The sequence below is a fragment of the Callospermophilus lateralis genome, chromosome 17 (genome assembly GCF_048772815.1).
Source record: "Callospermophilus lateralis isolate mCalLat2 chromosome 17, mCalLat2.hap1, whole genome shotgun sequence".
Lineage (NCBI taxonomy): Eukaryota > Metazoa > Chordata > Mammalia > Rodentia > Sciuridae > Callospermophilus > Callospermophilus lateralis.
Window position 1 is genome coordinate 47,408,469 of NC_135321.1, and position 12,214 is coordinate 47,420,682.

Below are 12,214 nucleotides of genomic sequence, written 5' to 3' on the forward strand. Positions count from 1 at the left end.
GAAGAGGAGAGGTAATAAAAACATTAACTCAATAGTCATAGGCTGCAGGAGAACTAAGTCCACATAGATGAAGCAGCACATAAAAAGGTGCAAAAGTGAGGAAATACACGAGACTCTACATTGCTGATAAGACAGTGCATGCGTCCATGTCTAAAACAAGGAAGGGCTGCACTAGCAAGAGATGACCCTAGAGGGCCAAAGGATTTGTGATGTTACTTCTCTCATTCATTGTAGATGATACAGTCCATTATGAACTGGGACCTGTTGCTGATATAATGTATTCTACTCCTGAAGGAAAAATAAAAAATATATAGAATTTTATATCATAAATATGTAAATTCACATACTTAACACAGACCTCTTGCTTGTTTCTCTCTGCCTCACCAACATACTCTGCATTTTAATCTCCCACCTAAGAGCTAGTTGTTAACAAGTCTTTGACTACAGCACATTATTTGCTTTCTTCTTTTTCTCTACATACTAACTTTGTCATTATCAAAAATTGAGAAATATTACTAACCTATTGCCACTTGGATACTGTACTACAATGTCATGGTCTTCATCAATGCCACAAACAGTTCCAGTTGTAGTTAAAGTCTCAAACATTCCATCAGTCCATCCTCCATGACCATGTTGCAAAGACTGTACAATTTCTAGGTCAAGATCTATATTTACCAGGTCACCAATCTGCAATCCTCCAGGATTCCTGTTGCCATTCTGCTCACCTATAATTTCAGAGGTAATTTAAAAAAGAAAAGGGGAAAAGAAATTCAACACCATGCAACTGCATTTTGTATGTATGTGATTACTAATTCAATCTCTTGCTATAGCTCTATTCCAACTTTTTTTTTCTTTAATCATTTGGTAGTTTTTTCTTTCTAGGAATCTGTCCATTTGAACTACTTTATCCATTTGTTGGCCAACATATTAGTCTTATTATTTCCTTACAATCTTTTTATTTTATGGAATAAGTATTTTATTTCTGATACAAAGTAATATATATATATATATATATATATATATATATATATGATGTGTGATGATCAAATCAGGGTAATCAACATACACGTCAACCTAAACATTTATCCTTTTTTTGTGGTAAGATGATTCAAAATTCTCTCTTCTAGCTATTTTGAAATATACAACAAATTATTAACTATAGTCACCCTACTGTGCTATAGAACACTAGAACTTATTCCTAACTCTAATTTTATACCCATAGCCAACCTCCCTCACAGCTGCATTACGTTTTTTTAGGGGGTGGGGAGTACCAGGGATTGAACTCAGGGGCACTTAACCACTGAGCCACATCCCCAGCCACATTTTATTTAGAGACAGGGTCTCGCTGAGTTGGTTAGTGCCTTGATTTTGCTGAGGCTGGCTTTGAACTCGCAATCCTCCTGCCTCAGCCTCCCAAGACACTGGAATTACAGGTGTAACTGTGCCCAGCCACAACTGCATTACTTTTAAACAAGAAAAACATCTAGATATTTTAGTTCTAGATTTCATCTAATCTTAAAATGTTTTAAAAATTCACTTTAAGTATGAGATTCTAAAACCAGGAGTTTTAAAAACAGAAAGAAAAGAAACAAACATCAGACTTCAAAAACTAATAATTTAGGAAAGTAACTCCAAAGGCAGAGCACTTGCCTAGCATGCACAGTCCCAGCACCATAAAAATGAACAAACAAAAAATTGTAATGTGATGGCTTACTAACAGGTAAACAAGCAAGAGTAGACTCTATAAAGAGCTATATCACCTATATCAGAACACAACATTCTGGGTATTGAAAATATTCACTTTTCTGCTTGGATGACTTATTGACTATCACTGCACCAAAGCAAAAGTATACAGAAAATATTAAAAAAAAAAAAAAAAAAAAAAAAACGACAAAAACCTGGGTTTGTTTTTTTTTCCCTCTGAAATGCTTAGTATTATTTTTTGAACAAGGAGATCTTGTGATTTTTGCGTAAAGAACATTTTTTTTTTTTTAACATTTCAAAACTCATTCCGTGGATTTTCGAAGTTCTCAAAGACATTTTGATCATAAAACACTACGTTTAAGGGAACCAAAATGTACATTGATTCTGCCTTTTTATTTTGAAGGCAAGAAAAATGTTTCTGAAAATAAAAGAAATTAATGAGCTCATTAAAAATATAAGTATTTGTCTACATTTCCCTTTTTTAAAAATGTAAGGTGTGCTACAAGAAAATGGCACTTTTTCACAAAAAGGCAAGTCAATGGTTTGGAAAGAGGAAAATATAGTTCAAATGAGAAAGGAAAGCATTCAGAGACTAAATATTTAATAAGAAGAGAACTGTAAATGTCAATCTGTTAACACTAAAGAATCTATAAAATGAAAGTAGTTTGGGTTTTCAAATTTTAGTGACACATGACATTATATTTACTGTATTAATCTTGGAGCAACTCCTTTTTTTTTTTTTTTTTTTTTTTACTTGTAGATGGACACAATACCTTTATTTTATTCATTTTTATTTTTATGTGATGCTGAGAATTGAACCCAGTGCCTCACACATGTAAGGCAAGCATTCCACCACTGAGCTATAACCCCAGCCCATGGAGCAACTCTTAATATAACACTTTTACAGAAACTGTGTAAGGAATTTATAATCACTAAATTCTATTCTATTCGTCAAATTCTATTCTCAACAGAGCACAAGATACAACATTGATGCAATCTAATGCAAAGATTTTCAATGATATAAATTTATATTAAAAGATAAATTTTTCAAATATAAATTATGACATAAATAGTATATCAATTCTCAAGACATGACAACTCTTTCTGGGCCTAAAGAAATCATTTAAAAAATGAACAAATGCTTTAAAACTAAAATAAAACTAAAGAAGTGTTTTTCTAAGTATCTGTAATGGAAATTAATTTGCTTAAAGTCTAACTTCTGATTTTATGAACTCTGACAAATTATTTTGAAATCTTCTCTAATCCGCTAACTCACCTAGCACAGGGCAATGATCTCTGTAGAAAGAACCTCCTTTGGCATCTTGAACACACTTCAGATCAGACTAAGAAGGAAAAGAAAAAACAGAAAATCACCTATGAAAATATGTGATACCTGAAACAGACAAAATATGGCATACCTGAAACAGACAAAAATTTCAGACCACAGGAACAACAGAAGAGTAGCTCTAGGTTGGTTAACAAGCACACTGAACACTGCTTTCCAAAACACCTATCAAAAATTATAAACTTGATCTTCAGATACTTTCAAGATACTTTATTAACTTTTAGCTTTCTAATTTTAAAGATCAAAATGAAAACTGAATCATAAACACTGTATTTCAAAAATACACACCTAAATAAGAACTATTAACAAATACCTGGTATTTGAAATGTGCATAACACGTTCAACTTTAAAGATACTTTTACCAAAATAAACCAAAATTTTTATCTCATTTGACACTGCTAATTACTTATGTAGTAAGTAAGGAAAGTGAGGACAAGAAGTAGAAGCAATTAACTACATAGCAGTACAAAGTAGGAAAAGATGATACCAAATCCATTTCTTTGATTCCTTGTCTTCTTAATTTTCCTATTTACTTCAACGTTAATCCTTACTTCACCATAACTTGGTTAGCTGAATGAAGTTCCTTACCACTTACTTTTTTTTTTAATTTTTTTTTTTTGTAGTTGTAGATGGGACAGAATGCCTTGATTTTATTTGTTTATTTTTATGTAGTACTGAGGCTTGAACCCAGTGCTTCATGCATGCTAGGCAAGCGCTCTGCCACTGAGCTACAGCCCCAGCTCACCACTTATCTTTTATAAGAAAAAAAATATTCAGCAATCTGAATGAGTATGCACCTGAGGTACAATAAAAAGTACACTGTGCATGAATAGATACAGCAAAATAAATTCAATTATTATGTATAATTATAATGCAAATTTTAATAAGTATAGAAAATGTGGACTTAGAAGAGCAATCCTGGGTGTTACTGTGAAAATTTAGAAGCAAATTTATGCCTAATAGTACTAGCATATAGAAAAGGTGATAAGTATCTTATTCCATTAAAGAATGGAAGCTCCTTTACATAGATATATATATATCACCCCTACTATGCCTCCCCCCACACACACACACACACAACCCAACTCTCTTATAGCTTCTTTTACACCAGATCTTTAAATGTCACTCAATCCTGGCTAAAGTGACATAGAGATCAGATTGTTTTAATGTGATATTTTAACACAGCAATTCCACTTCTAGGAATCTATCCTAAGGGAACATATGCAAAATGTTCAAAGAAGTATACAAGGATGTTTACTGACACCCTGCTAAAGCAATAGCAGGAGGAAGATACCCAACAACAGAAATATCATTAAATAAATAATGGTATAATTTTTAAAGGAACTACTACTCAGTCCTCAACCAATACTACTTATTTAGTACCTGAGCACAAATAGCACAAAAGTTTTCATCTGAAGCTAATTAATAATCAGACTCCTACAAAAATTCACAGTTTAAAAACTGGGAGAAGCATAAAGATAATGAAAAACTAGAAATGGATGATATATTCAATGATATAACTTGGCAAATGAAGTATTTGTGTAAATTCATATAGCTGACTTTTATATATAAATAAAATATACTAAGGGAATAATGGATATTTTTCTCATTTCCTAATGAGAAACCCAAGGCAGTAAAAATAAAATTTAAAAAATTATTTGGTGCTAGGCATATAACTTAGCAGTAATGCTCCTGCTTAGCATGTACACGACTCTGGGTTTGATCCCCAGCACCACAAAAAAAAAAAAAAAAAAAAAAAATTCTTTGAAGGGAAATGCACTCAAAATTAAAAAGGATATGAAAAGCCAGGCCTGGTGGCACATGCCTATAATCTTAACTACTCAATAGGCTGAGGCAGGCAGGAAGATTGCATATTCAAGGCCAGACTGGGCAACTTAGTAAGGCCCTGCCTCAAAATAAAAAATAAATAGCCAAGTTGTAGCTCGGTGGTAACATGCCCCTGGGTTCAATCCCCACTACCAAAAAGAAAAGAGAAAAAAAAAAAAGCTATGAAAAATATTAAAATCCAGCATTAATTAAACACTTTAAAATTAAATACCTAAGTCAATGTATGAACAAAGGTCCATGAATTACAGAACTACAGGGCAATCCACTGAATAAATCTCCCTTATTCTCCTGAGCATTTAGGTAATTCTAGGTGTTTCTCAGTTGTTTTTAATTGTCAACTCTATACTTTTTAAAAATACAGGAAAAAATTCTTAAAAATAATTTCAATACTTACCGTAATTAATATTTTTATCAGCTACCAGATCACAGAATACAAATATACTATAAAACTTCATTCTAATACTGTTTTCCAGGTCTATGCCAAGGATTAGTCTAACAGATTATTTTAAATCATTTTTGTATCAATCTCCAAAATGCAAGAAAAATATCTTTTTTGATAAATTTTAGTAAATACCCATAAATTTACATTAAGAAGGGATCAATCTACATGATCGATATATAGTCAGGTACCCAAACTGAGGGCAAACATCATATTTACTATTCAATAGTTTAGACAAACACAGTAAAAATGCAAAGGTCTTGCAAATTTATTAAATTCTCACTTTACAGAATTCCTTCTTATTGTGTATTCATGAATCACATGACCATATTACAACAGAAGGAAATGAGAAAGAAGCATAAGGACTACTATTTCCCTTCTTTCACTCTTCTAAATTTAATCTGTTGTGTAACTTTACTACTTACCATGCCCTCAAAGCCAACTCTGTAGAGGTTCTTAGCACCATTATCCCAGAGAACATACGCTGCACTATGTGGGCTTGATGCACTCCAGTCTTGGATTTCCGTTACCTAACCAAAGTTTTGGAGAAAAGAACTTTTTAAAAGGGGTGAAAAGACATTAATTCTTTTAGTTGTTATATTTAAATCTTGAAAATTGTTTCCCCTATCAACTGTGTAACATGATCATAAAAAATACTTATTTTCTAAATGTCACGTCTATCAAGATAATTATTAAAAACATTTTTCCGTAATTAGAATATAATTCCCTAACTGATGTAGAAATTTTAAGTCGGAGGCTTAGTGATTACAGTAATAGATTATCAGAAAATAATTTGATAAAAAATTCAAGATTTTTACCTTCTTAAAAGGCTTCTTTTAAGAACAGTATATTCCTCTTCTTTTATTTATTTATATGTGATGCTGAGAACCAAACCCAAGGCCTCCCACATGGTAGGCAAGCTCTCTACCACTGAGTCACAACCTCAGCCCAAGAACAGTATATTCTTTTAAGCCAATTACTCAATATGAAAACTTAAATCTTTGACAAAATATCCAAACTGATTTATGATGAACCTGCTCTCTGGTTAGCTAAAAAACTGACAAGCACAAAGTTCTAAAAGAACCTCAGTAGCAATGTTAAAAAAGAACTTGAGCTGCTTTCTTCTGCAGCAGTATCCCTCATCTGACACAAATAAGCAGGCCAGCAAAAGTAAAACAGAGTCCCTACAATGGAAACCCAGACACCATCTACATGCTCCCCATCCAAACAAACTGATTCTTAAACTTACTTAATTAAAAGACAAACACAAACACACAGGAGTTGCCATTACTTATGGCCCTAGAATCTAGTACACAAAAAATGATATATAGCAAGCACCAAACTTGGGCATTCTCGAGTATATCAGTCTACAGTAGGTGGCTGTATGTATACACACAATTCAGGCTACTTTTCTCCATTTTGACATAAACAGCAACCTTGCCTAAATTTAAAAACAAACCATTACTTTTTTTCTACATGCTGGGAGTCAAACCCAGAGCTTCTCACATGCTAGGCAAGTATCCAACCACTGAGTTACCATCCAAGACATATTATTATTTTAAATAAAATATATAATGACCTTTCTTTGTTGCTTAGTACTAAAGATATAGTTTGGGCTAGGCACAGTGGCTGGCCATGCCTGTTAATCCCAGCAGTTGAGAATCACAAGTTCAAGGCCAGCTTGGGCAACTTAATGAAACCCAGTCTCAAAATAAAAAATAATAAGATCTGAGGATGTAGTATAGTGGTAGAGCACGCCTGAGTTCAATTATCAATACCACAAGAAAAGGAAAAAGGGAAGAAATGAAAAAGAGAAAAACAAAGTTATTTTGTAAACTAGGTATTTAATAATACTTTTGTAGAAATAAAATGTTTTATGTTTAAGATCTAATGAGTCATTTGAGAAACCCCTTAAATTGTTAGTGAAACCATTTATTCCTTTAAAGTTTAAAATATATTATAGATTATAAAAATGTAACATACATAGGGGCTAGGATGTAGTTCAGTGGTAGAGCAAATGCTTGAGGCCAAGGTTCAACACGTGTGTAATGTAAACTTTAAAGAATAAAAACAAGAAACTGATACCCACACAATTATTACTCAGTCTAAGGGGGAGGGGGACCATGACCAGTACTTTTCTTTTTTTTTAGAATTTTTTTTAATTTTTAGTTATAAACACAATACCTTTATTTTGTTTATTTTTTTATGTGGTGCCAAGGATCCAAACCAGTGCCTCCCACATGCTAGGCAAGCATTCTACTATGAGCCACAACCAGAGCCCTTACCAGTACTTTTCACGTCTTCTTTGGACATTTCATCAATTCTATTCTCCTGCTTCCCAATATCCTTAGAGTCCATTTGCTTTGCTTCACGATTGTTCTTTATCATTTTGCTCAATTAACCACTATATAATCTTTCATAACAATGTTTCATGAAATATGTAATCTTTAGCAAAACAAAATTCCTTCTAAAATACTCCGATTCTACTTCATTGTTTAAAAAAAAATGTACTTTCTTAAATAAGCCTGAATTTTTTATACAAGGTACAAAAATTATTTGACTACCTTAAAAAAAGACATTTTTTATTTTAATCAAATTCACATTAAATTTCAAATTAGTTGGTGTATAAACAAGTTTGTTAGTCAATTCTGAATCATTAAATGAAATTCTTACATTAGTTAATAGATGATGTGACTTATTATTGACAGAAACAAAGCTGAAGGCATAAAAAATTAGCTATTTTTTAACTTCCTATTCTGATTAAAAAATAATACAGAAATGGCTGCTAAAATCATTTTAAGTTGCTGAGAAACTCTATAAAAAGGATCAACATTACTACTATACCCATTAATAATACATAATCAGACTTTATATGCCCCCAATATGATGCAACAGAAAATACATAGTATCATTGTGAGTTACACATGCCAAATAAAACTGAACCTGAATTTAGTTAAGCCTCTAGACCTAACAATTAATTTATAGGAAATACAAGGATTTAAAGAACATAATATAAATAATCAACCAATCAAATATAAAGAACCCTGTTTCTTAAAACAAATAAATGGCACTTTTTCTTTAAAAAAAATAACTGTTGGGTGTTGAGTGCATGGGAATTTGTTATATTATTCTTTCTACTCTGGCAAAGTGTTTTAAAAAGAAAGAAATATGATCTTATGTATCTATATGAAACACTTAATAGATAAATATCCAAAAAGATCTACAAAACAGTGGCTGGAGTCATGACTCAGCGGTACAATGCTTGCCTAGCACCTGTGAGGCACTGGGTTTAATCCTTAGCACTACATAAAAATAAGTAAAATGAAGGCATTGTGTCCATCTACAACTAAAAAAGAAAAAAATAATAAAAATAAAAGATTTATAATGGGCTGGGGTTGTGGCTCAGTGGTAGAGCACTCACGTAGCATGGGTGAGGCCCTGGGTTCAATCCTCATCGCCACGTACAAATAAATAAAATAAAGGTATTAAGAAAAAAAAGACTTACAAAACAAAAATTGCCTTACAGTATTAACATGGGTAGCAGTATTTAAGAACACCTTTAAGGGGCTGGGGATGTGGCTCAAGCGGTGGCACGCTTGCCTGGCATGCGCGGGACGCTGTGTTCGATCCTCAGCACCACATAAAAATAAAATAAAGACATTGTGTTCACCGAAAACTAAAAAAATAGAAATAAAAAATTTTAAAAAAACACCTTTAAAGAACAGTCAACAGAGGTTCGGGATTTAGGGCAGTAGCAGAATGTTTGACTAATATACATGAGGATCTAGATTCAATTTCTAGCACTGTAAAAACAAAAACACACAATTAATGTGAGGTATAGCAGGCAATAGGGATAAAACAATCAGCACTGAAGAGAAAGTGGGCTGTTAACAATTTTCATTCACACACACAGGCAAGAAAAGTCAAACCATAAAAATTAAAACTGGTCTTCAAACATATACCTAAATAATGATACCCAGAAGATTTTTTTATTATATGAAGTTCCCACTCAGAGTCACATGTACAAGATGGTTTCACTTATTATTCTTTATTTTGTTTTTAAAATGCAACAAGTGGGGGCTGGGGATGTGGCTCAAGCGGTAGCACACTCGCCTGGCCTGCGTGCAGACCGGGTTCGATCCTCAGCACCACATACAAACAAAGATGTTGTGTCCGCCAATAAATAAATATTAAAAAATAAATAAATAAATAAAATGCAACAAGTGTTAAATCATAACAAACCAAAAATGTAATACTGATGACTCAAAAACCTCAAAAATGACTTACTTTTTATCCCACCCCAAAAGAGTGCAAACATAGCAAAACCCCAAAAAGTTTATGTGGTTTCAAACGTTAATAGTAACTGCCTTCAAAAGCCAATTAAAAATTTTTAAAAAAAGATTTTCAAGTCCCTAACTACACAATTAAGTGTAGGGAAGAACACCAAGTCACTTTTCAGAAGGAAAAAAAAAAAAGCATTAAAAACTTACTTCTCAGGCAGTCTTTCCCAAAGAAGTTACTAGGATATGTGCTCTACCAAAGCAAAACAGCAAGCTAAATAATAAGATGATATAATAGGGGTATTAAAAAAAAAAGGGCTGGGGATGTGGCTCAAGAGGTAGCAAGCTCGCCTGGCATGTGTGCGGCCCGGGTTCAATCCTCAGCACCACATACAAAACAAAGATGTTGTGTCCGCCAAAAAAACAAAAACCTAAAAAAAAAAAAAAAAAAAAAAAAAAATCAAAATTCTCTCTCTCTCTCTCTCTCTCTCCCCCCCTCTCTCTCTTAAAAAAAAAAAAAAAAAAAAACCACAAGAGCCAAGCGCAATGGGGATAAGAAAAATAGTATAATGAAACAGACATTATTACTATATGTATGTATGTGACTGTATGACCAATGTGATTCTACAATATGTATATTCAGAAAAGTGAGAAATTATATCCCATCTATGTATGATACATCAAAGTATATAAGTGCATTCTACTGTCATGTATAACTAATTAAAAAAAAAAAAGAGCCAAGCGCAATGACACATATCTGTAATCCCAGCAGCTCTGGAGGCTGAGACAGGAGGATCACAAAGCCCGGAGCAGCAAAAGCAAGGTGCTAAGCAACTCATTGAGACCCTGTCTCTACATAAAAATACAAAATAGGGTTGTGGATGTGGCTTAGCAGTTGAGTGCCCCTGAGTTCAATCCATAGTACCCCCACCCCCCACCCCCACCCCCCCACACACACACAAAAAAAAAAAAACCATGAGATACAGTCAGAAAAGGGATATCAAAGAGATTGTCAAAGATGACTGCTGGGCACCAGGCATAAAGGTAACACATCCATCCAGATTGTAGCCATGTCCAGACAAATTGAAGGTTTTTACTATCAAGAGTCCCACTGCCACCATACTATTTACTGACCTAAGAACATACTGCCCAAGTGAGCCTCATTCACATCTCAAGTGCACTTGGCTTGTTTGGACTATATGATGACATTTCCACTTGCCACCATTCCCTAAGCAATGAAATCTCTCACCTACATCCCTCTCTACTCTCCAGTGAATATTCTGCTTTAACCTACTCCTAAAACTCAAGTGGACTATAGTATGGCTTAGGAAAAAAAAAATACTTAGCAACCCATTTTCTTTGAAAATATTCCTGCCTGATGCCCAGCACCTAGCCCTTCTTTGCTGCCTGATGTTCTGACTATGTTGAGCACTATGTTTCCAGGATTTATGAATGACTTTGCCCACCAACTGCCCCAAAAGGACTCTCTTATAAATCTCTTATAACTCTCATGACACTGGGGCACAACAGGTTATGCAGACTATTCAGTTCATATTCTCCTGGGAGCCTACATCTAAAAGGAGTAGTCCTGCCCTGTCCTTACAACAGCTAGATTTATGCTTGCTACATGGTTTTTCAAAACTCAAATATCAATTATTGTAGGGTATAACACAAAATGAAAAAGGGAAAAAAACACAAGAGAATGATGAACACAAATTAAGTATATTGGTTACCCTAGGAGAGGGGTGTTGTAAATGGGATAAGGCTTTTAAAGGTATTTATTCTACTTCTTAATCTGTATATTGAGGGCAAAAGTGTTCATTTTACCACTACTCCTTAAGTTTTCATGTACACTGATACATTCTTTGGTATATGTGATGCAGTACTGTTATAAATGTTATAGAGGCTGTTCAGCACCAAGGTGCCTTGATGAGGAAGAGCACAGATAGAGGCTCATGTCCAGCCAGAAATTCATTTGCTATGACCTATGCATTGGGGCAGAGTTGTTCCTGTCCCCACCCCAAAGGGGTGCCCTACCTCTCTCTACCACTGATTTACCAAGCATGTCCCCTTGCAATCCAACCATTCAAAAGTCAAGACTTTTCCAAATTCACATTGCTCTATTTTCTTTTAAAAGCAATACTTCTCAAACTTGAGTATGTATACAAATTACCTAGGGATCTTGTTAAAATACAAACCCTAGTTTAGAAAGTCTGGGAAATAGATGAATTACAATTACCTATCATATTTCTAACAAGCTGTCAGGCGACACTCATGCTGCTATCTTACATACCATGCTACATTTACAAGAATTTAGATTGTTTTGTTCTCTCTCGGTCCAAACTAGAATATAAACTTAAGGCAGGTAGGAACATTGTCTGCTTATGATTGCAGCCCCAATGATTGCAACAGAAACCTGTCCATAATAAGTATTCAATAGTTTCTTGAATTAAAAAGTGTTCCCTTTTTTATTTTAATAAAATACATGTCTGATGTCCAAGTATTAAAGAGACATATTATTTTAAATGAAAATAATAAAACTACTCTGAATTTAGAAAATTATATGAAAAAAAATGTTTAAAAATCTGAAACTCAAAA

The 12,214-nt window shown here is 33.6% G+C and overlaps 1 protein-coding gene across 2 annotated transcripts in view; it reads right to left on the reverse strand.

Moving 5' to 3' along the window:
- Positions 1-12,214, reverse strand: part of Mib1 (MIB E3 ubiquitin protein ligase 1) — a 130,537-nt gene that overhangs the window by 90,681 nt on the left and 27,642 nt on the right. For both annotated transcript variants that reach the window (XM_076836650.1, XM_076836649.1), the window contains exons 4-6: positions 5,762-5,866; positions 2,981-3,047; positions 521-725 (exon numbers count right to left, since the gene is read on the reverse strand). In XM_076836650.1, the coding sequence (XP_076692765.1) occupies positions 521-725; positions 2,981-3,047; positions 5,762-5,866 (377 nt within the window). The remainder of the gene's footprint in view (positions 1-520; positions 726-2,980; positions 3,048-5,761; positions 5,867-12,214) is intronic.